The sequence below is a fragment of the Hemibagrus wyckioides genome, linkage group LG11 (assembly GCF_019097595.1).
Source record: "Hemibagrus wyckioides isolate EC202008001 linkage group LG11, SWU_Hwy_1.0, whole genome shotgun sequence".
In the NCBI taxonomy this organism is placed as follows: Eukaryota; Metazoa; Chordata; class Actinopteri; order Siluriformes; family Bagridae; genus Hemibagrus; species Hemibagrus wyckioides.
In genome coordinates, this window is record NC_080720.1 from 14625086 (window position 1) to 14652383 (window position 27298).

Genomic DNA, 27298 nt, shown 5'->3' on the forward strand with positions numbered 1-27298 from the left:
TGGTTTGGCCCAGTATCAACACTGAGAATCAGTTCACGGAGTGCAGTGGTGTATTGGATAAATGTATAGGAATCATCTTGACATTATAATAAATGACATTATTATAATAATTTATTGCAGACACAATAGGCACATATATATATATATATATATATATATATATATATATATATATATATATATATATATATATATATATATATATATATAAGACAGAAAAGTCAGCAGCATGGTGTTCCCTATGGAAGTATAATAGTGCCAAAATTCTTGAAAGCAAGGTATCATATTGAATCACATGAACTGAATAAAAACTTGCCGCAAAAAAAGAAGTTTGAATTTTTCTGCTTTGTATTTACAAAAAAATACAATCTTCATTATTTTTCAACCTCACAAATTCAGGTGGAAAAAATTTCAGGTATTAAAATTCAGGTGGAAAAAATACGAGCCTTCAAATTCAGGTCGAAAAATTCAGGTCTTAACATCCGGGCTATTACAGGAAGAGCAATGGATTGCCGATGTCTCGGGCCCGCGTCGCAGTGCACTTTAAAGTGTACATCCTGCTCCCTGTACAGTTCACTTGGAGGGGAATCATTTTCCGATTGGAACACGGCTCTTGTAATTTACCTGCAGCGGAGAAACGGCTCTGAGTGAGAGCGCAGGGATTGCGGGCTGTGAAGACAATGTGCCGGGGGTAAATTACATTAGATTTATTAATTTACAGGGCAGTATGAGTTATGTTAATCTAATATTAGTCTAAAAAAAGAACGTAACTTCGCTTATTGCCTACCATTGTGCCGAAGACACAAAAAAGAAACAAAATTAACAGTACAGTAGGTCTGTGTGCAAGGAGCACAAACATATAGTTTTCATTTGTGAGCACGGAGATGGCAATTTGAGATGGTGCTGTACCTGGGTGATTTTATTTTGTTTTATTCACATTCACTACAATTCACTACAGTTGCTCTACAAATACAGCAGGCACAATAAAGTTAATGCAAGTATCCTTAATGTGTTTTTTAAATCAGTGTAATACTTATTTACTTCATCATATGGTAGTCGATCATAGATGATATCTATGAACCAGTATCTTTGGGTGGTTTAGGGATAAAAAAACAACAACAACTGGGAGCCATTTGGAAGTCGAAGGACTCGGCTCTTATGGGTGAACTGAGCCGATTCACTGAAACGAGTCGGAATTCCCGTCACTAGTAAACAGGGCTTAGCCGCGGAGGCGGATCGCGTAACGCCGGTTGGATGGAGGGACCAGCGCGGAGGCGGTGCTTCAGAGAAAGGACAGGCGCTGGGATTGGTCGGAGTCCTTAGAACGCTCGGTTTTTCCTGGAAAGTTCTTACGAGAATCTCCTAGGAAATGCTTGTCGCTATGCAGTGTTTATGAGGGGGGAAAAAAAAGGAAACACGCGTCATATTTTGCAATAAAACCTTTTATGACTAAACACATCCCCACATTGCAAAGGAACTTCTTATGAAAATGTTTTTGATCCATGTGTTTGCTAAAACTGGCTAAAAATGGGTGTTATACCTGGAATGATTGGGGGCCACTCTGAGAGAAAGTCACTGATGGCGTCACAGGCGCTGAGACAAGCGCGCTGATTCGGAGAAAAGCCGTTCCTGGAACTCATGCGGAATCAGCTCACCAAAGCCCACAGTTGTTTCGGCTACACACTTTTAGGCTGGTAACCGGCTGAAACTCTATTCATTAGCGCAAATCGTACCGGATGCCGTTTCAGCTACATCTTTGCTCCTGGGTTATTCATTTATAACGTCGGCGATTTTTTTCTTCTTCAGAGAGCTGCGATACTGTAAGAGAGAGGCTCGGGGTGAAGGGTTTTAGATCGCGGCAACACACCGACTCTCGACAAGCACGAGCTCAGGAGCGGCTGGGAAACTTTCAGAGGCGGTTGAGGAACCTGACTGAAGCCTTCACTCATACGATGATCCTCTGTGTTCAAGGGTGAGTACGGCGAGATCAAGCGAGTACAAGGAAATTCAACAGAATCTGTTCATTTGATCACCAACCCGCACACCCGTAGCTGCTGCTTTTTATTCTCAGTAGTAATTCTGTGTGGCTTCATCAGATGGGTTAATTGCAATCTTTAGGTTTTGTTCGGTTTCTTACGTTTAATAAACGAGTCCGTGATAGTGAACTGTTTCTCATCAAACAATTCGATTTAAAAACTAGTATCTGTCCATTACTGTCATGAATCACTGTTCTGTTCTTTCCATGTATTACCAAAACTTCGGTTTTTATATAGTCGTTTCTTTGAAGGATCAGGTTTACTCTCGGTTATTATGTGCTGTATTCCAGCCATTCAGCTTACCACCGCAGTAAATCAATAGACAGACAGCTCCAGAACAAAGGGCTTCTCTGCCTCTATGATCCACTGCCAGATTTGATTCTTTCCATTTATAAAAATAGCAGCAGATGCAGTTGTGAATAATACACATGCGCCTTGGTGTCATTTTAAAGAAACCTTTAGATCTCCGGCTCTTTTGTTGATGTGTTTTGTGTTTATTTTTGTCCAGTCCCAGAGCTCTGTTAGGAGACTCACAGGCTCAGGTGGTTCCACTTGGGGTTTCGGTCATCTCTCCCTCATCAGCACATTGTCTTCAAAGCTCCCCCAAGTTCTGGGGACCCAGTAAAGACCTGCGCAGCATCAAAAGCAACTTCTGTTACCTCGATGCATCAGGTAAACTCTTTAACAAGGTTTCAGGATTACTCGGAATTAGGTTCAAACACACATTCCAGTGTTGCAATAAATATACCCAAGCACCCAAGATCACATTTAGAGCCATAGTCTAATGACTGTATGATCATGAGATTGGAATGAGAGCTATATTTTAATACAGCCTTAGGAGTGTTACTTATAGGAAACAGACAAAATGGCAGCTGCAGAAGGCATGCTGTAGCACACAGCTTGGATATGACGTAGGCCTGTTGAGTTATGAAAATTGCGTTTTAAGGCTATCATGTGAAAACTTATATTTACATTACTGACATTTATTCATTTGGCTGCTGCTTTCATACAGTATGACTTACAAGCAAAGGTGAACACAATCTAAGGATAAAACTAAGCACCTGACAGTCTTGAACAAGCGCCTAGAAGTTTCTCTGGCAGTTCGGGAATTTACACTCAAATGTTCCAGTCGTTGGCATTTTAACGTCCAGGTTATCAGTTTAGAGTTAATTATCCTCAAAATCCTAAAAATATTTGACGGATTTTTTCCTTCTTGTTTTAGGGTGGTACTGGGGCACCATCACAGCCAGTGAGGCACATTCACTCCTTGAGGCGGCCCCAGAAGGCACGTTCCTCATTCGGGACAGCAGTCACCCGCACTACATGCTGACTTTATCAGTTAAAACAGGACGAGGCCCCACTAATGTACGCATTGAGTACAGTCACGGGCGCTTCCAGCTCGATTCGAGTTCACCAGCCCGAGCACGTCTGCTCTCTTTCCCTGATGTGCTGAGTCTGGTGCAGCACTATGCTACCTCAGCAAGGGGACGTGACACGGCACAGGACAACAAGTGCGATCCTGTACCTGATCCACCCCCGGTACCTAAGGAGTGTGCTGTGCTGCTCAAGCTGAAACGTCCACTCCGCCAGCCTCAAGCTTTTCCGTCCCTACAGCATCTTGCTCGCTTGGTTATTAATCAGTATACAGCCTGCCCAGAGAAGCTACCTTTACCAAAGCTAATACTGCAGTACTTACAGGAGTACCCTTTCCAGCTCTGACATCACCATGGAAACACCAACTAGAACGTAAAAGAAAGGACGCTGATGTCATTATGAAAATGATGCAGGTGAAAGCTCATTTCCAGAGAAATGGGGCTTTGGCTCACTAACCAATGGTGTCTATATTTAAAGCTCAAGAACACTTTTTCTCTTTGCTTGTTATGATTAATTTATGCTTTGTTTTTCCCTGTGGGATAAATTAGATTTCCTGTTCCCAAATATAGACTAAATCCGAAATTCACCGGAATCTTAAAAGAATTTAAAATGACAAACAGAAAGAAGTTTGCAGCTAATTCTGATGTTGTCTATAGGTTATACTGTAATAGGTTTCATTGCGCCATATACTTTTGGATGAACTTTACAAAAGACTGAGACTACTGTGGGTTTGATTCTCCTTACAGCATAGCCTGTTCCTAGTCTCATATAACTTATTTACAGTGATTGATTAAAAAAAAAAGAAAGCTACACAATTTTTCCCCAGGGCTTAAGCTACAATGCTAATGTAGCTAAGCAAAATACACACACACTGCTGTTTTAGCATAGTTAAAACTCCATGCCTAAGTCATCACACACTTGCCTAAAAGTATGGTGTTATCTGAAATAGAATTGTTATTGTGGTTTCAGACACTGTATCACACTTACTTGTGTTTTAAAAAAGGAAGGAAAGGAAAAAAGGTCAAAATGAGATTGTGACATTAAAGACAGTATAAGCAGCCATTTTGAAGACAGAATAACTTTTCTTTACTCGGAGAATATCGCTCTGCACTACCCTCAGACTTGGACTAGCTACATTAGCTAGCTACAGAGTGATACATACACCAGGATTTAGCCAAAATACACAATGTTTACTTCAGGTTCACTGCTCAGAGGTAGATTTTATAGAGAAAAAAAAATACAACAGATGTAGGTGCGTTTTTATAATACTTTTTTTTTTTCTGATCAATGTTTCACAGTTTTTATGGCTTGTGGCTGTGATTCCAAGCCAGTTTACTAATGTAAACATTCCTCAAAACCTGAGGAAGTCTGTGAAAATGTTTAGAAGAATGATTTAGTTGGTTTTTCTTTGCATCCTAGAACACAAACACAGCTACTGTAGCTAGTTAACTTAGCACAGCTAGTTATTGTTTACGTTAGCAATATGCTCAGCGTATAGCTGGTGCACAATGTTTGAAAACGAATATTAATCATTTTTCATTTAAGTTTTTGAACTTATTAAATAAACCACCTTGTTTTAGGAATTGTTAATAGTATTACTTTGTCAGATGATATCCTCTAACAAGCGTGTGATTATTTTGGAGTTCTGTTTGCACAGTGCTAAACTAGCAACTAGAAGCCTCCCTTACTTGTTGGCTCCAAAACTCAAGAAGCAAAGACCTAAGTATAATTTGACAGACTAACAAACAATTGTGGTTAGGGAAAATTTGTGTAAATTTCATTGTTGTCCTGTCCTTAAATTCTTACCATCTAAAGAGAGTCAAGGGTGAAGGACTGCCAGTGAGCTCCACAACATGCAACATGGCAGCCAAACACACAACATTATTAAGTCAAAACCCTGTCTTGTCTCTCTTTCTTTCCTTCCTTTTTACTTTTTCTACATGAAATTCGTTCTGGTACATACTGCTATATAATCAGTCCAGAATAATTTATTTTTTCTATCCCCACAATGTGGGTGTTTGTATATATTTATGGACATAGATCCTTTTTATTTTGTAATAAAAGCAAAATACTGAAACCATTCAAGCTCTTATGTGATCTTCTTAAATACATTTATGTTAATAAATATATTTATTTATTGACTTTGATCTGACTCTATTTATATTTAGCGTAACATGTTACGCTTCACCAGGATGCATAAACAAGAAGACGACGTATTATGAATGTGTATATTTAATGTAGTGTCCAGTTTATCTCTAGCCGAGTTGGGAAAACAGTGGCTCTGAGCTCGAGGACTGAAGCGCGAGAAGCTTTACAGTGACAAACTAGTCTGTGTTTTTGTTCCTAGACCCAGCACAGAGCTCTAGGAAAACAAGGCAAATCTGGGAAAGAGGATGAGCTGAACTGCATTAATAAATAACAGAATTTCAGTCAAATCACTCTTCTTCCGGGTATTAGATTCTCAGTAACCACCTGCAGGGATGATCAAATTGGTTTTCCACACGCAATCGGATTACTTTCATCAACATGAACAGAACCAGCTTGATGAAACCATTAAAATATAATGTAACGTACGGGATTAGTCACAAATTACTCATAAGCATTTTTATAAACACACTGCTATCCTCTTATTCACTTGTCTATTTCCAAACAGTCTGTTTCTTTAAAAGATTATTAGGTCAAAAAACCTGAATATGGCAATCAAATTCATGAAATAGTGGGACAGTAGTTGATTGCTGATTAGACAGGCAGAGAGAGAGAGAGTGTGTGTGTAAGAGAGAGGTTACAAAGTTCCCTGTTTTGGCAAAACAAAATACTGGTACTGAAAAAAAAAATCAATGTATTCTGTATTGTGTTCTACACATTTCATGACTTAATGGAAACTTTTAGAGTAAAACAAGTTTACTCTAAAAGCTCACTTCGGTTTTGTTTTTATTAGGAATTTAACTGGACACTGATACGAGGTTGTATGACAAGTATCTGATGTAGTCATGAATGTATTTACATGAGAAATATCAACTACACTGGGTTTTAAAATGCTTTGTTCAAAGCTGCTACAAGTGATTAACCTGCATGTCTGTGAGTCTGACAGTTAGACAAAACAGTGTTCACTTGAAAGAATATTACAGGGAAATATGTCTTTCTGCCTGTGTGTGAATGTGTTTGTTCAGGAGCGAGTGAGCATGCGGCAGACTGCCAGCTGTTTCTCAGAATGCGCAGTGCTTCTAGGGAAAGGCTAGCGCAGCATCGGGAGGGGGGAGTTCTCAGAAACTGCTACAATAATTACCTTCAGCCTACTGCACCCTTCCACACACATACACAAGCGCACAGTCTCACCACAATAAACCATAACCACATGCAAGAACCCTCAGCCTGATATGCAAGTGTAAGAAGCAGTGCACGTAGACTTAGAAGGACGAGAAAAGGAAAACACAACGGAAACAAACAAAAGTTGTTTATCTGGGTTGCCAGGTATTAAGCATGACAGAGGAGTTCTGAAAGCACTGGTACACCGAGTTATATGCCTTCATGACGGGTCATGCTACAAGATTATTGACAAAGATAACACCACACATCACAGAGCTTTTGTCTTTCAGTCTTCAAATTCTCCACGCTACAAGAGCAGTCTAGAATAAATCACACAGTCAGTGTCCTGATCAATGATCCTGACTCACAGAGGCGGGGATTTCGCAGAATTTCTCATGAACAAACGTGACCACAGATCAAAACACACACGGCAGATGAGTTCAGTTTGACCATCATTGACTTTAAGTCTTCCATGAATGATGTCAAGATTGCGTTTTATTAATATTATTACACATATAAGGCAATCCGATATTGGAGCATTGAGCAGGAAGTGCACCAAACCACACAAAGGGAATAAATATAGATGTATAAACAAGTCTTTTTTTAAAATGTCACTGGACTGCACCATATTTTTTGCTCATGTGCCTAGCTGCAGTGGTCAGTAGAAATGGAGAAACTCTAGAGTCTCCTGTCACCTGATACTAATACTGGCCTGGAATTTAGACCAGCAGCTCCAGTTCCTGTTGTAACGTCTTAAGTCATGACATGAACACGCCTCCAAAATTCAAGACAGTTTTATTAAACAAATGTGCAGGGCAACACCTTCAAAAGGGCAACATTTACAAGTATCATTTATGGTCAGGTCTTCCATCTAGAACACTGTGTGAATGAGAAACCGGTGAGAAGGCTAAAGCTTGGCACTTTGGCAGGTCTGCCTTTCCAGTCTAATCCATTTCAGGATTAAAAATCAAGACATAAACCTCCCACAGACGGTGTATGGACTAAACTTTGGCAAAACGGCACAAAACACGGTCCTTCACGTGTGTCGTTTGACCCATCACTTCCATATCAGCTTTCGCTTAAGCTATGTGCTGTCACTCTCAGATGCCACAGGTTCTTCTTTTAGGTCATCTGCTCTTCTGCAGAATGCAGAACCGCAACCTGTAAAAGCAACAGAAAAACAGGAAAAAAGTTCTGCTGCTCATTATGACAAGTATTAACTGTACTTTGCTTATTCTACTGATGTTTGACAGGGTATGCGGTTATAGGAAATCAATGACAGGTGGTGTACATGAATTGGATCCATGCTGAAAATGCTTATTTTTCTATAACAGCATGTCATGTAGTGTTTTATTCCACACCTATTATTTATTTTTATTTATTAATTAAAGACATGGCATACTGAAAGTTAGAGTTACATTTATGTACTGCCCTGTTAGTTCCTGTTAACACTTGTGCACAGCTATAAATAGTTGTTTCCTCACCAGCCTTTTTTTTTTTCTCTCTCTCTCTTTAAATGTTAAGAAACAAACACACACACTCACAGCTTGTCACATAGCTGAGAAATAGCAACTTGCCTCAGATATTTCCTGTCCTGAACATTTTCCCATGCCAGAAAACCTAAAGTATAGCTTTATCTATGCCACTGATACTCGAAGCTCAACTAAATCAACTAAATCTCTTCCCAGATCACCTCACCATAACTACAATTATACTGTATACCAAAATGATAGAAAATTAAATGGTCAGCAGTGCTGCTGTATTAATCAGTCAGTCCCTCCAGGATTTTACAATCACAGAAATGAGCAAATACATTAACAAAAGAAAACCAAACCAAAAAAAAAACAATGAAATTAGGAGAAGCTTGACGTTTTTCAAAAGTACCACATTTGGGCCAAGCTGTCATGCAGTCAGGTCAAAGCCCACTTTAGTTCCTGTGTGTCAAACATACAGCTATCGTGGAACTGGTAATACATTAAAAGAAGCATCCTGTGCAATCCTGTTTAATTCAAGTAGTTTTCCACAAACGTAAGCACAAATACTCCACAAGTTGCATCATAAATCTTTTAAGAACGGCAAGAAATTAAGCATTTTCGCCTCAACCATCAAAAAGAAAACTGCAAAATCCTGGAGGAACTGATTATATATATTCTCTGGAATATAATAATAATAATAATAATAATAATAATAATGAACGTTATCACTTACACATCATGTATTTATTTGACTTTATTTTCTCTGGCTGCATTGTACACTTTTTATTTATTAACATGATTTATTTACTAGTTTTTACTAGCTATTTACTGCTTGCTACTTGTAGTGCTGATTATATATGTGGTGTATTGGCTTTGTCCTCTGTAGGAATGTCATCAAAAAAGTACATTATTTGGAAGCGTCAATCAATTTGCCTATCCCAGTGGTGTCCGATCTTATCTGTAAAGGACATGTGTGGGTGCCAGTTTTCATTCTAACGAAGTAGCACCTAATTTCACTTGTTTAGTCAGCTAATCTTGGCTTTCGGTAGAATCAGGTGTGGCTTCTGCTTGACTGGAATAATAACCTGCACTCACTTGAATGGAATGATAATATGGACTTGCCTCTTCTATCCATTCAGACAATGCAAGATGTTATCTAGCACTGTTAGGTAGATCAGTAGGAATTTGAGGGTTTAATTAACAACAATATAATAGATGGCAAGTGAGGTCAAGGTGGACAAAAGATCATCACAATTGTTTAGTGGAATCGTGCTGCTACTAAAAATGAACATCAGTACATTAAGGAGTTAATAAACTGCAGGACTGAAGACTTATGTCATATACAGCACTCAGGTCACCGAGGTAACGTTCACACATTAAAATAAATCATCTTAAGGCTTTATACATGTACAGTAGCTTAAAACAGGATAAACATGCTTACTACAGATATTCTGACCTGTTTGTGTAATCACAGTGTGATCCCAAATACTGCAATCCCGGTATGCTTTCCTCTACCAGACACTTTATGAGTGGAGGATGGCGTGGATCTATCTCAAGATACATACGCCTGGAATACAAATGCATGCACAGAGCAAATGAACAACTGCAGGAAGCAAAGCTGGGAGGATGTGTAATCATAGGAAACAGATTTTATCACAGTAACAGATAAGACCCTAAAGCATTTCTAATACACATGAGCTTTAATGGAATCTGGATTTCGCAGAAAAAGCAGCATTTCTAGGAAAGGAATGCAGACTTGAGATTTAGTGGCCTCGACAGAGCCTGTGATAATTTTCATGAGACACTTGAGATGTTTGGAAGGATTCTTGAAACAAGAGAAACATTCAGTGCTGACATGTGCGCACACTCACACACGCAAGCTATTATCTCCAAGCTTGTTGTGTAATAAATTTCCTGAAACAAGAAGGTGGCAAGTTGGATTATTTAACTTACTTTCAAGGACAAGTTACACAGTTCACCACCGTGTGAATTATGGAGACAATTACTAGAAAGGAGCCCTATAATCCTGGGAACACCAGTATCCGATTCCATGAAAGTGTGGAAGACTGTGAGCAGGAGTGGATTCCCTGAACCACATAAGAAATGCTGGTAAAGCTCCTTAGTGAGATTAGAGCATTCTATTTATACTCTGCTGGAATATACTCCGTCTGCTAGACCTGGGACATGAGATCATATTCACTGAGCAACAGATATACCACGGTGGATCCTTAAAGCAAACACATTTACACACACACACACACACCTCCTCTTACCCTCCATCTGTTAAGAGTCTTGGCGCTAGAGTTAGAATCTGTCTAATTACCGACATCCCATCCAAACCCCCATCCAGTGCTGAGTGGTCTTCAAACCTGCAGCGATGAAGATAAATAATGTCAGAATTGCTGGCTTCCATCAAGAAAATATGCAAAAATGATTGCAATAAACTTTAAAGAGTTTTATTCTTTTTTTTCCACTTAAGAATCCTAAATGACCTTTCTTATGAGAATAATTTTTTTAAGTGTTTTCTTTTTAAATAAATAAAATAAAAAGGTAAATCAATAAATAAAATATTTTTAAACATATTTTTAGATTTTATATTAAAATATATTTATATTTTATATATATATTTATTTAGATATATAGATTTATATATTTTATATATTCTCTAAAACACAAAGAAAAGCAGTCTGGTTCCCCCAAAAGGGAGATTTAAAAAAAAAAAAATGCTAACAAAGCTTCTTTAACAACTTCTTTCATCTTTCTTTCTTCATATTCCACAGTTGTTCAATGTTAGCGTTTGTTAAACTGGCTCCTTACATATGTACCTAGCATGATGTTTGCATAAAGCCTGTTTTACAACATTAATAAAAGATATTTACAACTTTCTGGGGAAGGCTATTTATGTTTTCCTAAAAAAGAGGTGGCAGCGATCTGATACACAGCATCAGTGTTGCACCGGTATCAGATCCTATAACAAATGGCAAAGACTGTGGTTGGATTGGGAAAAGAAATGTTTACATATAAAGAGACATGACTGCTTTGCCTTTCATTAGGATTGATTTTATGATATTTATACTTGTTTATATTTATAATCCAAGTAATTTTTGTGTGAAATAGTTTAACTGTAAAGTGCTTGAGTTTAAAAAAAAAACAAAAAGTAAGTTTAGCCTCACGTGTCATTTTTTTGTTGTTGTTGTAAAGAAATCAATATAGAAGGGATATCAATATAAATTGTGTGTGTATGTGGCACATAATTTCACGATTCATATAATCCCACAGACACAGGTCAAGTATCTTGGTCTTTTTTCAGTCTTTCAAATGATCTGATTCCATTGAGCCTGTGCACGTGGGAGTCCTGTTTTTGAAAGCAGTGCAAACTGTAGCTCATTCAGCTCACCGTTCATTGCACTGTACATTCTGAGATGCTTTTCTGCCCACCATGTTTATAACATCTAGTTATTTGAGTTACTGCAGCCCTCCTGTCAGCTCAGACCAGTCTGCCCAGTCTACTCTGATCTCCCTCATTTACATGGAGAACCCATGAGCTCAATGAAATCCCTTGAGATTAGCAGTTTCTAAAATACAGTACTCAACCTCAGCCTCTCTGTGGCACCAAAACCTCATCAAGGTCAAGGTCAAAGTCGCTTATTTTCTCTTGATGTGAACAATTAATCTCTTGACATGTATCTACATGATTTTACATTTTGCATCCTGCTGCTGCCACCTTTTTTTGGCCGATTGGATAATTGCATGAACGTGCAGGCGTTTCTCATAAAGTGGACAGAAATTACAGTACGTGTGTGATTTGAGTACCTGAGTATCTCTGCCTGCAGAGACTCCATATCCTGAGAAAACAGGTACGGAGGATTGCTAACAAGTACATCAACAGGACTGCAGCTTCTCAGTGTCAAATCAGCATCTAAGAATAATAGACACACACATTTGCCCAGATCATATAAGCAAAGCTTTTAGTACTAAAGCACCTCAATAACATGCCGACTGACCTTGGAAGGCCTGACAACACAATCAGTCTGAGCTTCCTGGTAATGAGGGCATTAACGGTGACAGAACAGAGACTGCAGGAACAATATGCAACAACAGAAGCAGCTGCATATTTCTTTGCCATTTCAGTGCTTTGGCAATACTGTAACTGCTATAACTGTCAATCCAATAAAGCACACTGAATTCAGCTGAACTGCAGCCAGAGAGAAATACACAGGAAGAGCTAAATACAAGCACAACAGCGTGTAAGACCAGTGCATAGGAGAGCATGTTCCTCCACAAAGAGACTGATTATATAACAATATATAATAATAATAATAATAATAATAATAATAATAATAATAATAATAATAATAATAATAATAATAATAAATAATTTTAAAATTATCAGATATCATAACTTCAAATTCAATGAAACACAGAAGTGTAGGATTTGTGCATTTTTCATCCTGAAATGATATCAGGAAAACATGGAAATGGCTTTCTATTTAATTTTTTTTCTTGCCTCAGAATAAAATACAAAATTCAAAGATATTTTTTATTTAAACATTGACTTATTCAAACTTTCAATTCTCTCAACTTGTTGACTATCAAAAACGCCAAAATTCATGAATCCGAATTTGATATCCAAATTTCATATTTCAGCACAAACAGCTTTGACCTGACAAATTTTAAATGGAACCTGAAACAAATGTGCCTTTTAGCTAACTTCCTCGACCCTGCCAGCCAGCTACCTATGTTAACTGAAACAACTGACGTCTGCCAACACACGCTTTTAATAACTGCACTCCATGAATTTTGGGTGAATAAAATATTCATATTAAAACTTCTGCTGATATTTATTCTGGTTTCCAAATTGTTACCCTTTTCTTATTTTTAAAAAGCACATAGTAATCCTTATTAGCAATCTTATAGAACACATTTTGTTATAACACATTTTGAATTTCAGAGATATACAGCTGGATTTTATGTGCATGTGCTCTGCAATGTGCATGCGTTTGGAGATATGAGATATTTCAAGTAACTTCATGTATTCTAGTTAAATAGGTTGGGAGTAAATTATTGATAGGATTGTAATGTTTGGATTAAGACTTGAACGTAACATTTTATTATACAGGATCAGGCATATGTTACCTTACTGGTGAATTCTACATGCAGTCACTGCATATGATAATGAATATACAAAATTCATTTTTACATGCAAAACGATCAAGCTGATTTACAAATGGAAAAATAGAGAGAGAGAGAGAGAGAGAGAGGGGAAGAGAGAGGGGTGTGTGTGTGTGTTGTATGAGTTGTCTATCTAAGGAGAAAAGAAACTATCCTCCCAAACATTACACTTCTTCAATTTTTTTCAATAATCACAATGCAACTGATTTTTAGGCATAACATACTCACCCTTAATAATATCTAAATGATAAACATCAAGTCTGTCCAGGAGCCCCAGTCTATTGCAAAATAAAAATAAACCATCACCATTATTTGCATGAATGGAACACATTTCCTTGTACAGAAAACCATATACTATTACATACGTTATTGTGTTTTACTCATGTTTACAATGGTTTTACTGTGGTACACTGTGGTAGCCTCTGAACCATGAAAGCATGACCATGACATTAGCATGGTGTTAATGTGGTATTCATGCTGCTTGTTATGTTACTCTTACGACACTACCATAGTGCTAGTATTTATATTGGATTGTCACTGTTCAATTTCTCTTCCAGCTTACCATTAGGGTTGACTAGAAAATGCGCTTGCAAGGATAAACCTGTTTTCTTGCAACGAGACAAGACTTACAATACAATGTTTCATTCTGGCATCCATATCAGCTTATCTGTTGTTAACAAGCGCCTTGAATTTTTGTTGAACCAACAACACTAACGGTAGCAGTAACCGCTTCACTGACACATCCATAACATCGGCAGTGGTCAAGGAGGTATGTTTTAAATACAAGCAGGTGTAATAAACATGAAAGAGTTTTTTGTGTTTCTTGATTTGAACAAAAGCTCTGGCTAATGGCAACTGTGCCTGAGAATTGACAATTTCTGTTGTGAAAAAAAAAAGAAACGCAAAAAATAGTTCTATGCTACTTAAGATTAGCTGGTTTAGGTATTTGCCTTAAGTTTTTTATATACATTACCTCAAACTGGTAATTTAATTGTTTGCACTGGTTCACTTTTTATACATTATAATACTGCACTATTACACTGTAATATATTATATATATATATATATATATATATATATATATATTCTACACAGTTACTTAAAATTCTTAGATTTTTCTATATATTTTGTTTAATTTTTTTTTATTGTTGTGCACCAATACACAAAGGCAAATACCTTGTACATGTAAAACCCACAGTACTTGGCAATAAAACTAATTCTGATTCTTACGCGTCTGATATATATATATATATATATATATATATATATATATATATATATATATATATACATACACATATATACATATATATATATATATATATATATATATATATATATATATATATATATATATATATATATATACACACATTATATATATATATATATATATATATATATATATATATATATATATATATATATATACATATACACATTATATATATATATATATATATATATATATATATATATATATATATATATATATATACACACATTATATATATATATATATATATATATATACACACTACCAGTCAAAAGTTTGGACACACCTTTTAATTCAATGTTTTTTGTTTAGGGATTTATTTTCTACATTCTAGAACAATACTGGAGATTTCAAAACTATGAAATAACACACATGGACAACAAAAAACAGTTGTTATTTAAAGACACGAAGGTCATGTGTTCTGGAATAGTTCTTGCAAGAACAGTATTGTCAAGTGCATTTGCAAAACCCATCAAGCACCATGATGAAACTGGCTCACATGAAGACCATCCCAGGAATATGGGATGTGTGTATATATATATATGCGCCTGCTACATCTAATAGAGATTCCCTGTATTAATAATTCACTGTATAAACTGGAATAAAGCTCTATATCACAGTGCAGTGTGTCAGAATTAATGTGTGTATAACGATCCCAATATCAGACGCTGCACTCACCTGCCTGCATTTTCCTTAGTGAGACACACTGCTTCCTGGCTTTGGTCCAGTGCAAATGCCTTGAGCTTAGAAACAACACATTAAAAACCACAGCTTATTATCAGCCACACAGCTGATAATTAGACTCAATATAAATACTGATTTCCTATGTTGTAGTAATCTAGTTCTCTTTGCCTGCCTTATTACCAGCAGAGATGCCAACATTGCTAACAAGGAAACAAAAAGATTTCATGTTAACAGCACGATTGATAAAACATATTGAATTGTACATATGCATAAGCAACTAGCAGAGTGTGCAAACTTACTCTATAACTGTTACCAAATAAACATAAGTGCTTGTCCAGTTCACTCGTAATAATACACTGTCTAGAACTGTCGTGAAAAAAAGTACTGTTGATTAATTGTAGTATATGCATGCATACTTTTACCACTAACACACAAAAGGAACGTATGGAATAAATCAACAGCTCATCCGCCCGAATATGAACCTTATATATTTTTAATACTGTACTGTAAAAAAAATATTGAATCAGAATCCAAAACATTTGATTGCCTCTGAGAAATGCTCACAGGAAATGGTTTTGGTTTGGTGCCAGTGTGCAATGTTACACAGCAACTCGAACATACAGTGCAGCAGCAGCAACAACAGACAATGCAACAAACCAACAAACACTGCAGCAGAATACAAATGATTACACTGAGACAGGACAGGAGACAAAAGACAACAATACAACACAAAACACAAAGCAAAAGAATGTGAGGTGTTTCAGTGAGAGTTGCAATGGACTGGACTGGTTTGAGTAACTGGATAATGTCCAGTAAAAGAGTGTGAAGATACTTTTGTGAAGATAGTTCAGAAGTTGATAGACCTGTAGCATGTCTAAGAAGGAAGCTTGAGGAAAAAAATAGTGGTTTGCTTAAGAGTTTGGTATCAGCAGTGATTTTCACTCCATCCTCTTTGCCCTGGTGTACAAGTTGCTGCACAACACATCCTATACTGCACTTTTCTGACTGAACAAGCGGTCTGTTTCAATTAAGCAATCTGTTTTGTTCCTGCTCAGATCCAAACAGACTTTTTTTTTTTTATCATACAGACAAACAGAGCATGTTTTTCTTGCACCTCTGGGATTGGGTTCGATTTCTGCCTCTGTCCTGTGTGAGTGGAGGTTGCATGTCCTCCCGGTGCTTTGGGGGTTTCCCCCGGATACCCTGGTTTCCTCCCCTAGTGTAAAGACATGAGTAGGCTGAATGGCAACACTAAATTCTTAGTTGCGTGAGAGTTTGTGTGTAATTATGTTCCCATCATATACCCCGAGCTCTATGGGATAGATGCCAGTTTCACCACAACCTTGTATAAGTGAAAATAAATATGGATATATGGCTGGATGTAGATTAGCAGACTGCATGAAACAACTGAGTAGCAACAGACTGTTTGGCTTGTGGGATTTTGGAGAGAATGCAGGGGAATGTATCTCCCTAATTTGTTTTTTCCCCTTTGCTGAGTTTGGCAAAAAAAAAAAAAAAAAAGCTGCTCCAAAAAGACCAGTCTCGACTGGCTCACAAGACCAATGCTTGTGAATTCACAGGTCCTAGATAAAGTCCATACAACACAAAAGTTCTGCCTATTCACAGCCTTTCCCCTTCAAACGTTTTTTTTTTTTCAGACAAGCTAATTTTGTTCTTGCAGAAAAAGCAGTTTTCAGGCGTCTCCCGGACCGCTGGGGAGACAAACATCGTAAATACTTTGACTAAACCACAAATGTTGGCACCTCTGTAACAGCGCATGCTCAACTAAAGTGATATAAATAAAGCGAGCAGAGGCTAACCTGTGGTACACTATGCAGTAGGCTCAGAGAGATGGCACCTGATCCACATCCCACCTCCAAGCATCGCAAAGTTCTCATTCCCCACTGTGACCGCAGATCCTTTAACACCAAACTAACCAGTTCCTGCACACACACACACATATATGGTCATTTATACCTGTATGCCCATATACAGCATATGTTTATCCCATAACTCACAGTTTCCTATGTTTCTACATCATTAGAAGTGACACTCCTAAGTTTGCAAATACTGTAAAGGACACCGCGTCCTACGATGAAACGTTTGTGTGTGTCAAAAGAGTGTATATGTGTATGCTGGACCTCGGTCTCGGGGCGTGGAATAAACACTGGAGGTCTCATCTTCAGGGTCAGATCTCTGAAGTCCCACTCTTCAATCACATACTGCACCGGCATCCTGAACCACACAACAAACACACACACGTGCACACACACACATACAGTTTATAACCTTTAGGCATTACAAAATGATCCATGAAATACTTGCTTACAGCCTAATATTTGCATTTCAGGTTAAACACAAAAATTTCCCTCATGGGATCAATAGAGTCTGTCAAACCACAATATCTATGTACCTATCTATCGATCTATTTTTATGTAGGGGCAACTTGCCATATATATGACCCATTTGACCCATGGCCATATATATATATAGTCCAGTACTTTCATTTCTCGCTTACATCAACAGTATCACATGGTGTTCGGGCACATTTTTTTTTTCTGCAAACAAAGCAAAGTCATCTGCAAACTGTGCTCTGTACAAATATCACAAGGATCCTGATTAAATATATATATTAAACATACAACTAAGAATGAGAAATTCTTTTCTAGCAGCACATAGCCACATTTAACACTACCTAGGCGATCATTTTTTGTCTACAGAGAAAGCTAACTAAACTAAGTGAAAATAATATCTTTCCCAGTACGTATATTGTTTTTGCCAAATTTACATAAAATCTATATTTTTTATGAGGCTTCCAAGTGGTGTTTAGTTTTTTTTCAAACTCATAACCCATCATTTTTTATTGTTTGTTCTTAAAAGCAAAAGCTCCAGAGATGTATCACAACATAAAACATTCTGATACCAACAAAAATAAGAAATTTATTGACACTGTTCTGTACACTGCTTTATGTAATCTGATAACAGGAAAACTTAATCATATTACATTTCAAATAACAGATAATATAAGCCATTAATAAACATCAGGATATGACAGAGGATATGACAAATAACACCATCAAGCTGTTAAGTCTGTGGTGTTTACAGCAGACAGATTAGATGTTGCTCATTTCTATCTGCTGATTTTACACACATGGGCAGTGTCCATGCCCTGAATGACCCAATTATTGTGCCAAGTGTGCGTATCAGATAACAGCTGTAATCTGATTAATAGATCAGAGTCTGTCATCTTCCATGACCATTAGGATAAAATCACATTATGATCAGATTATCAGTGGGCATTGTAAACACACTTATTTGTAAATGTTCAAAAAAAAAAAGAGGTTGTACCTCATCAGACGTTTGGAACATAGCACCCACACTTTCTCCGTTTCTTTGTCAGTCAATCTTTCTTTGAGCCTTCTCCTCTCCACACTTTGCAGCTTTAACACATAGAGAGAAATGTTTTTGTAATCTGAAAAACATGGAGGTGGTTGTGGCTGAAAACGTAATTTGATTCCTAGAAGCTCCTGTACAAACATGCAGTAATTGTGCCGGAGAAGGTCACAGTATGTTTGTTGAAGAGAATGAAACACTGTCTCACACACACACACACACACACACACAAAGAAATGCCAAGCATTGAGGCAAATTTGAGAGTCAAAAGTGACTCACAAAGGAAGCTAATGAAGTTTATAAATATTAGGTTTTCCAGATACAGTCTTGAATTGCGTCATTCACTCATATCCACAAACCCCACAAGGTCATTCTGTGTCCTGTTTCTCATTCCGGTACACCCCGATAACTTACGTCATTTGATATGGAGCTCCCACATAAGCAATACATACTTTTTTTCATACTGATTACAGTGTTCCTATTTTGGGAAGCATCGCTCATGTGTTTGCCATCTAACTAAGTAATGACACGTCACAAAGTGCTTACTTTTTAAACCCACTCAGAACCGAAGAACTAGCACAGACTTGAAGAAGGACTGAGATGGTACTCCGACTGAATCCGGGTAACAGATGGACACATATGAAGTGTACTATTAATGCCAGGATGTTGTACTGAATAATTGTCTGGTCAGTCAAAATAAGTGAGGTCACTTTTAGTAATTGGCAGTCACAAGCTGCTCTATGAAGTGGATGGGAACAAGCCACCAGAGAAAGCTGCCGATGAACAGTTTTGTTGAACAGCGCAAAAATAACACTTTTTCAATAAAAATAAAAAGAGAAAATCACAATTCTGAAAGACAATTCTATGACAGATGATACATATCACAATATACAGGTTTTATATATATATATATATATATATATATATATATATATATATATATATATATATATATATATATATATATATATATATATAAAGCCGTACAGTAAATACAGTAAAGCTTCATTTTAATTTATCAGTTACATAATAAAATATTTTTATTCTAACTTTAGTTTAATGTGTGTTTATATAGGACATAAAATCCAAAATAAAATGAAAACCTGTATACAATTTTGCAATTCTAAAGAATAAAAATTTACCATAAAATCATTCAGTTAGTTTGTACAATAGTTTGAAAAACAAACAAATCTGAACAAAATGTAAACATTTTAAAGAATAAAATTAAAAATATAAAATCGGCTACTTATAGTCAGTTTGTAATTAAATACGTTAATATGCACCATATATAACAGTCATACATAGCATTCTTTTAAATATAAAAAGCAAAAGAATAATAATGATAATTGTGTATTGCAGCATAATTTATCACAGTATTGATATTAAATGGTCACATGGGACAGAACATGTTGCTCGTGTGGAGTGAAATGACAGAGTCATGCATCATGTCTGTTCACTGCAAAAAGTTCAATTGGAGATGTTACTACTCAAAAACATTATATGTTACACATTATATTATGTGTAATATAGAGTGCATAGGACACCATTTGGACATATTACAAAAACAGCCTTCTTCCACCATAGAAATATTGCCAAGCTTAGGAACATTTTATCTGTAGCTGATGCATAAAAGCTAGTTCATGCATTCATGACCTCCAGACTGGACTACTGTAATGCATTACTAGGTGGTTGTCCTGCATCTTCAATAAACAAGCTACAGTTAGTCCAGAATGCAGCCGCCAGAGTTCTTACCAGATCAAGAAAATATGATCATATAACCCCAATATTATCATCCTTGTACTGGCTACCTGTTAAGTTTAGAATTGATTACAAATTAGCACTACTTACGTACAAGGCTCTAAATGGTTTAGCTCCCACGTATCTAGCCAGTCTTCTAACACGTTACAATCCATCATGCTCCTTAAGATCTCAAAACTCTGGACTTCTAGTAGTTTCCAAAATATCAAAGTCTACAAAAGGGGGTAGAGCGTTTTCGTATTTAGCTCCTAAACTTTGCCTTCCTGACAGTGTTCGGGGCTGAGACACAGTCTCCAAGTTTAAACATAGATTAAAGACATATCTCTTTAGCCTGGCATTCACATAACACACCCAATAACCCTGTACTCACGTACATCTGATTAAATGAACATTATCATCTAGTGCTTGCTAATATTATGAACAGCAGCCACGCTAATTCCTTTACACTTGTTCCCTTTTTCTACCCATTCCCGAAGCATCTAGAGACAGAGAGACAGAGGCCAGCTCCAGTAGACAGAGGCCAACCCTGCGAGGATCCTGAGGCATGCTGAGATGGACCAGCTCCAGCTGGGTTCTGCTTTGTGAGGATTTGGGTATTCAAAGCAATGATGCCAACCCTATGTGGACTTTGAGGATGACAACAACCTCTTAATTAATACACACAAAAACATTCTACATATGCTGTATCTGCATCACACAACTGACTGCACATAAATGCAGAAAGGACATTGTTCATAATTACACTTTCCGGTGTTTAGAATAATTTATAATCACACTCTCCGGTGTCACCCAAATAAGGATGTGTCCCCTTTTGAGTCTGGTTCCTCTCAAGGTTTCTTCCTCATACCATCCAAGGGAGTTTTTCCTTGCCACAGTGGCCTCGGGCTTGCTCACTAGGGATGATTTTGTCTAACATGCAGGCCTTTTTGCACTATGTTTTTGGTTTCTTATGTTCTGTAAAGCTGCTATGAGACAATGTCCATTGTTAAAAGTGCTATACAAATAAAAAATTGAATTTGAGACACAGCCCTACTCACCCACACCGCAAAATTTACACACAAAACAAATCTGTAGTGTTTTATATAATAATATTCATTACACTGAAAGAGGGATGATCAGGAAAGATCAACACTTTAGACATGAAGACATAACAGGTTTTATTTTTAGTGTAGCAGTGAATGAAGAGTTTATGGTTTGTAGCAGAACTGACACCACTGTGATAATGGAAAAACAGAAAAGATCTCTAACATCTATCCAGCTGTTTGTGCCGGTCTTTTTGAGCCTAAGTAACATTTTTTCACACATAATCAGGGTCCGGATGGATAACGTTACCTGTACTTCCTTCATTTATTCTACATTTTACTCTCACAGCTTCATTACAGAGCAAACCAATAACAACTGTGTCATCATCCCAGGTCCATTTACTTACAGACTACACTGCAGATAAACAGTGGCATAAAGAAAGACAGAAATCATGACTCACAGTTTTCTTTCCCAGTACGTGAGCTATGATGTAGTGTGAGGAGAGAAGCGGCTCAGAGATTCCATGCTGCTGGAAGCACTGTGTCCACACATTCACCGCCTGCTCTGCTGTAACCCCACAGTCTACAGGAGGAGCGAGAGCGCCACCTACGCCTCCACTTCCACACGACAACCGCAGCAGAGCCTAAACAGATACGCTGCCATTAGTCATACTTTCATTTACCTTTCATTCTTCTGTAACAAAAACATAGCTACATAATTATCTGTATTTTCATCATCACAATATTTGTCTTCTTAAGATAATTAAGCATAATGTGAACCAACCGAAGCAAATTCGTACAAAAGTTTTAAATGAATAATAAGAAACAGAAGACAAACTAGACACATAATGACATAAGCATAAATCTTGTGTATTTTATTACTTACACCTAGCTGATATTTATTCTCTTAATAGTTGTAGAAATAGGAAGGACATACTGATTTATTCCAACCTGATTTCTAAATTTTGATTTGTTTTTTCAAGAGGAAAAAAAAGACATTGAAATGTGTTGTGATTTGTTTGTTCACAGAAGTTGGGAACGGCCACAAAATTGTTATTAAGCCCTAATAAATAAATATATATATTATAATAATTATTAGATACAATAGACATTCAGACACTTGGTCACATGACACGTGTGTTCATGTATATGAATGTATCGTGTGGGAGAGTTTGTTTTTCTGGGGCATACACTGTTCAGGCATAACATTATGAGCACTGACAGGTGAAGTGAAGTGAATAACACTGATCTCATCATGACACCTGTTAGTGGGTGGGATATATTAGGCAGCAAGTGAACATTTTGTCCTCAAAATCAATGTATTAGAAGCAGGAAAAATGGGCAAGTGTAAGGATTTGAGCGAGTTTGACAAGGGCCAAATTGTGATGGCTAGACCACTGGATCAGAACATCTCCAAAACTGTAGTTGATATCTATCAAAAGTGGTCCAAGGAAGGAACAGTGGTGAACCGGTGACAGGGTCATGGGCGGCCAAGGCTCATTTACGCACGTAGGGAGTGAAGGCTGACCCGTGTGATCCGATCCAACAGACGAGCTACTGTTGCTCAAATTGCTGAAGAAGTTAATGCTGGTTCTGATAGAAAGGTGTCAAAAATCACAGTGTCCACAAAGTTGGGAGCATGAAATTGTCCAAAATGTCTTGGTATGCTGAAGCATTAAGAATTCTTTTCACCGGAACTAAGGAGCTAAGCCCTACCCCTGAAATATACAACCCCTGAATTCAATGATTTGGAGGGGTGTCCCAAAACCTTTGGCAATATAGTGTACCTTTGTGCATGCATAAAAGCATGTGTAATGAAATAATAAAATGCAATAACATTTTCTTCCCTTTAAACCAGCCAATTAAGTGTAACAAATGAGAAAGGGTTTAATATAATGCAAAAATATTCATGTTTTTGTTTTAACTGGAGTGTACAACTTCTTATCTTATGTTATTGTTCATTTTGAAAATGGACTGAAGTTATTTTACTGCACTGTTGTCAACATTATAGTTTTACTTCACAGTTGTGATTGTTCTCAATTGTGCAGTTGCTGTACTAAGACTTGTAATGTACTTATTTGTTTATGCTGTTTATCAACTGATAACTAAACAGTACATTAACTGTATTGTTTTCATTACTGCTACTGCTAACGAAATAGCACTACTAATAACACGATTCTAGTAGTAAGTAGTCATTTGATTTTAATATGTAATATATATAATAACTAATAATATGATTCACGCGTCATATTATTGGGATAAAGTCCCATTGAAAATGAGTATTTCATTCTCTGTGTCCCTGCACTTGTCCACCATCTCACCCGCTGCTGGATTAATATTCCTCTTCTTATCCACTCAGTCAGGCTTCTCTGACTCCACATGGACCTGCTGCTTACTGACATCAAACTCATCAAAATCATCAGTCATCGTTTGGAGATCAGCATAAAGTAATAAAAGCCAAAACGTCAGTATTAGCAGCTCATTAGAGAACCACGCTGTCCATGCTGTTCATGTGCTTCAGCCTAAACACGGAAGTTGTGCGCCATAATGTTTTCAAAATAAAAGTCTAAGACGTTCACACATAATAATCGAGATGTCTCCTAATGATATGGAATGAAATGTTTTGAATAAAATAAAAGTCACTGCGCTTAGTGGTTGGAGATTGCATGTTCTGCTTGTGCTTTCGGTGTTTCCTTTCCTCCCTCAGTCTAAACGGATTGGATGGATGGATGGATGGATGGATGGAAAAGCTGCACGCCGATCTTCCTTCTAGCTATATTACGTTTGAACGCCAGGTGGTGCTAAAACATTTCTGAAGCAAAACATCTGCTCTGCCCTTCCTGCAGGTCCAGCATGTACGTGGATAAATACAAGAGAAATAGATTGAGAGAGAGAGATCCATATGTGGCAGCTTTGACCTTGTGGGGATATTTGGTTGGTTTCCCTGCGGAAAACTCAGAATTCATTTATCTTCAGCTGTGGTAAATGCATTATCATAGTCACAGTAGATTTGGCACCAGTCCCAGTAACTCAGGGCAAGAAGACCTGCATGGGGTGCCAATCCATCTCAGGGCACCATCCAAGCGCAAATTTATACCAGTTAGGTGCAAACTATTGGCCTGCTTGCATGTTAATGGACAGTGGGAGGATTTAAAAGATGTCAAATTCAGCACAGACATTAACCTGAGCTCAAGATCAAACCCAGTACCTGGGAGCTGCGAATAGACAATACTACCAACTGCACCACTGAGGTTAGGGTTAGATTTTAGAGGTAGGCATAGACTTCATTTACATTAATAATCATGTCAGTGGACAGAAGAGCAAACTGTGTGTGTGTGTGTGTGTGTGTAGTCTGAACAAAACTGAATCAATAAATGATATTTAATAAAATAATGCATGACCCCATCAGCCAAACCTAACCTTTAATTTAAAGTATCACTGAGTCAAGCAAAATCATCATGAGAAGCAGTTAGTCATTTACAAGACGTGACATTTCATTCAGACTAACCTGGGCCATTTGTGTCAAGCCCAGACAAACACTGACAGTTCAGCTGCAGGCACACAGACAATTTCAGTAAAAAACAGCTGCAAAAACACCATCCTGAAATCAAGCAGAGCTTCCCTACAAATGTAATTTGTGAAAAAATATATATGGTGTTGAGTTGAAAGCAATAAAGCCGGAATCTGGGAAGACACTCCTTTGTCTGTAAAGAAAACTATGACTGCCATGACTGTACTGATGGTGCATGTGAGAGAAAGAGCTTCGTAAGCCAGATGGTCCTGATTGTTGCTGTGAACTGGAAAGTTCAGTGTGAGTCTGTCAGAGTGCTACTATAGTTCTGGTGTTTACTCTAAACACATCACATACTGGAGCAGACAGCAAGACTGAAAACACACACACACACTATATTGCCAAAAGTTTTGGGACACCCCTCCAAATCATTGAATTCAGGTGTTGTTTTTCACAGGTTGGACTCTGCCCCTTAGTTCCAGTGAAGGAACTCTTGGACATTTTGGACAATTTCATGCTCCCAACTTTGTGGGAACAGTTTGGGGATGACCCCTTCCTGTTCCAACATGACCATGCACCAGTGCACAAAGTAAGGTCCATAAAGACATGGATGAGAGAGTTTGGTGTAGAGGAACTTGAGTGGCCTGCACAGAGTCCTGACCTCAACCCAATAGAACACCTTTGGGATGAATCAGTGCTTGACCTCACAAATGCACTTCTAGAGGAATGGTCAAACATTCCCATAAACACACTCCTACACCTTGTGGAAAGCCTTCCCAGAAAAGTTGAAGCTGTTATACCTGCAAAGAGCATGTCTACTCTATATTAGACCACAATAATTCATTAGTATGGTGTAGGGCCTCCTTTTGCGGCCAATACAGCATCAATTCGTCTTGGGAATGACAGATACAAGTCCTGCACAGTGGCCAGAGGGATTTTGAGCCATTCTTCTTGCAGAATAGTGCCCAGGTCACTACGTGATGCTGGTGGAGGAAAACGTTTCCTGACTCGCTCCTCCAAAACACCCCAACATGGCTCAATAATATTTAGATCTGGTGACTGTGCAGGCCATGGGAGATGTTCAACTTCACTTTCATGTTCATCAAATCACTCTGTCACCAGTCTTGCTGTGTGTATTGGTGCATTATTGTCCTGATACACGGCACCGCCTTCAGGATACAATGTTTGAACCATTGGGTGCACATGGACCTCCAGAATGGTTCGGTAGTCCTTGGCAGTGACGCGCCCATCTAGCACAAGTATTGGGCCTAGGGAATACCATGATATTGCAGCCCAAACCATCACTGATCCACCCCCATGCTTCACTCTGGGCATGCAACAGTCTGGGTGGTACGCTTCTTTGGGGCTTCTCCACACCGTAACTCTCCCGGATGTGGGAAAGACAGTGAAGGTGGACTTATCAGAGAACAATACATGTTTCACATTGTCCACAGCCCAAGATTTTCGCTGCTGGCACCATTGAAACCGATGTTTGGCATTGGCACGAGTGACCAAAGGTTTGGCTATAGCAGCCCGGCCATGTACATTGACCCTGTGGAGCTCCCGACGGACAGTTTTGGTGGAAACAGGAGAGTTGAGGTGCACATTTAATTCTGCAGTGAGTTGGGCAGCTGTGGTTTATGTTTTTTGGATACAATCCGGGTTAGCACCCGGACATCCCTTCCAGACAGCTTCCTCTTGCGTCCACAGTTACTCCTGTTGGATGTGGTTCGTCCTTCTTGGTGGTATGCTGACATTACCCTGGATACCGTGGCTCTTGATACATCACAAAGACTTGCTGTCTTAGTCACAGACACGCCAGCGAGACGTGCACCAACAATTTGTCCTCTTTTGAACTCTGATATGTCACCCATAATGTTGTGTGCATTGCAATATTTTAAGCAAAACTGTGCTATTACTCTGCTAATTAAACCTTCACACTCTGCTCTTACTGGTGGAATGTGCAATCAATGAAGATTGGCCACCAGGCTGGTCAAATTTAGCCATGAAACCTCCAACACTAAATTGGCCAGTGTTTCAGTTTCATTGTCCAACCCCTGTATATATACATATATATATATATATATATATATATATATATATATATATATATATATATATATATATATATATATATATATATATATATATATGGGGGGGGCAATTCAGTGGTATCAATTCCTTCTTCCTCCAGGAACTGCCTGCATGCTCTCGCCACGTGAAGCCGGGCATTGTCATGCACCAGGAGGAACCTCAGGCCACCCTCATAAAGTCGGTTTCTGATTGTTTGG

General features: G+C 37.9%; 2 protein-coding genes across 9 annotated transcripts; one reads left to right on the forward strand and one right to left on the reverse strand.

Moving 5' to 3' along the window:
• The first annotated feature begins 559 nt into the window (after window positions 1-559).
• Window positions 560-5551, forward strand: cish (cytokine inducible SH2-containing protein). Of its 3 annotated transcripts, none has more exons than XM_058402762.1 (4): window positions 560-691; window positions 1807-1972; window positions 2545-2708; window positions 3259-5551. In XM_058402762.1, exons 2-4 carry the CDS (start codon window positions 1953-1955, stop codon window positions 3753-3755), a joined length of 681 nt encoding a protein of 226 aa, XP_058258745.1. In that variant the 5' UTR covers window positions 560-691; window positions 1807-1952; the 3' UTR covers window positions 3756-5551. The 3 variants fall into 3 exon arrangements, with proteins under 3 accessions (XP_058258745.1, XP_058258744.1, XP_058258746.1); XM_058402761.1 differs by lacking the exon at window positions 560-691 and adding an exon at window positions 751-913; XM_058402763.1 differs by lacking the exon at window positions 560-691 and adding an exon at window positions 981-1694.
• Window positions 5552-7494: 1943 nt separating this feature from the next.
• hemk1 (HemK methyltransferase family member 1) lies at window positions 7495-24038 on the reverse strand. 6 transcript variants are annotated; one of them, XM_058402757.1, is made up of 12 exons: window positions 23818-24036; window positions 21958-22140; window positions 18672-18763; window positions 17465-17558; window positions 17144-17266; window positions 16438-16539; window positions 15318-15382; window positions 13592-13641; window positions 12005-12110; window positions 10465-10560; window positions 9648-9758; window positions 7495-7877 (listed from the first exon to the last, which is right to left on the reverse strand). In XM_058402757.1, the coding sequence occupies exons 1-12, from the start codon at window positions 23914-23916 to the stop codon at window positions 7844-7846; spliced, it is 1155 nt and encodes a 384-aa protein (XP_058258740.1). In that variant the 5' UTR covers window positions 23917-24036; the 3' UTR covers window positions 7495-7843. The 6 variants fall into 6 exon arrangements, 3 of the variants coding, with proteins under 3 accessions (XP_058258740.1, XP_058258741.1, XP_058258742.1); XR_009206046.1 differs by having other exon boundaries at window positions 7858-7877; window positions 10455-10560; window positions 23818-24037; XM_058402758.1 differs by lacking the exon at window positions 16438-16539 and having other exon boundaries at window positions 23818-24035.
• Window positions 24039-27298: the final 3260 nt, after the last annotated feature.

Coding starts and splice junctions, on each gene's coding strand:
- cish (XM_058402761.1), top strand. Junction 1,973..2,544: donor ATGATCCTCTGTGTTCAAGG/GTGAGTACGGCG, acceptor ATTTTTGTCCAG/TCCCAGAGCTCTGTTAGGAG. Junction 2,709..3,258: donor CTGTTACCTCGATGCATCAG/GTAAACTCTTTA, acceptor TTCTTGTTTTAG/GGTGGTACTGGGGCACCATC.
- hemk1 (XM_058402757.1), bottom strand. CDS start 23,916: ATGATTTTGATGAGTTTGATGTCAGTAAGCAGCAGGTCCATGTGGAGT. Junction 18,764..21,957: donor ACGTACTGGGAAAGAAAACT/GTGAGTCATGAT, acceptor TATGTGTTAAAG/CTGCAAAGTGTGGAGAGGAG. Junction 7,878..9,647: donor CACTGTGATTACACAAACAG/GTCAGAATATCT, acceptor TTGCTTTTACAG/GTTGCGGTTCTGCATTCTGC.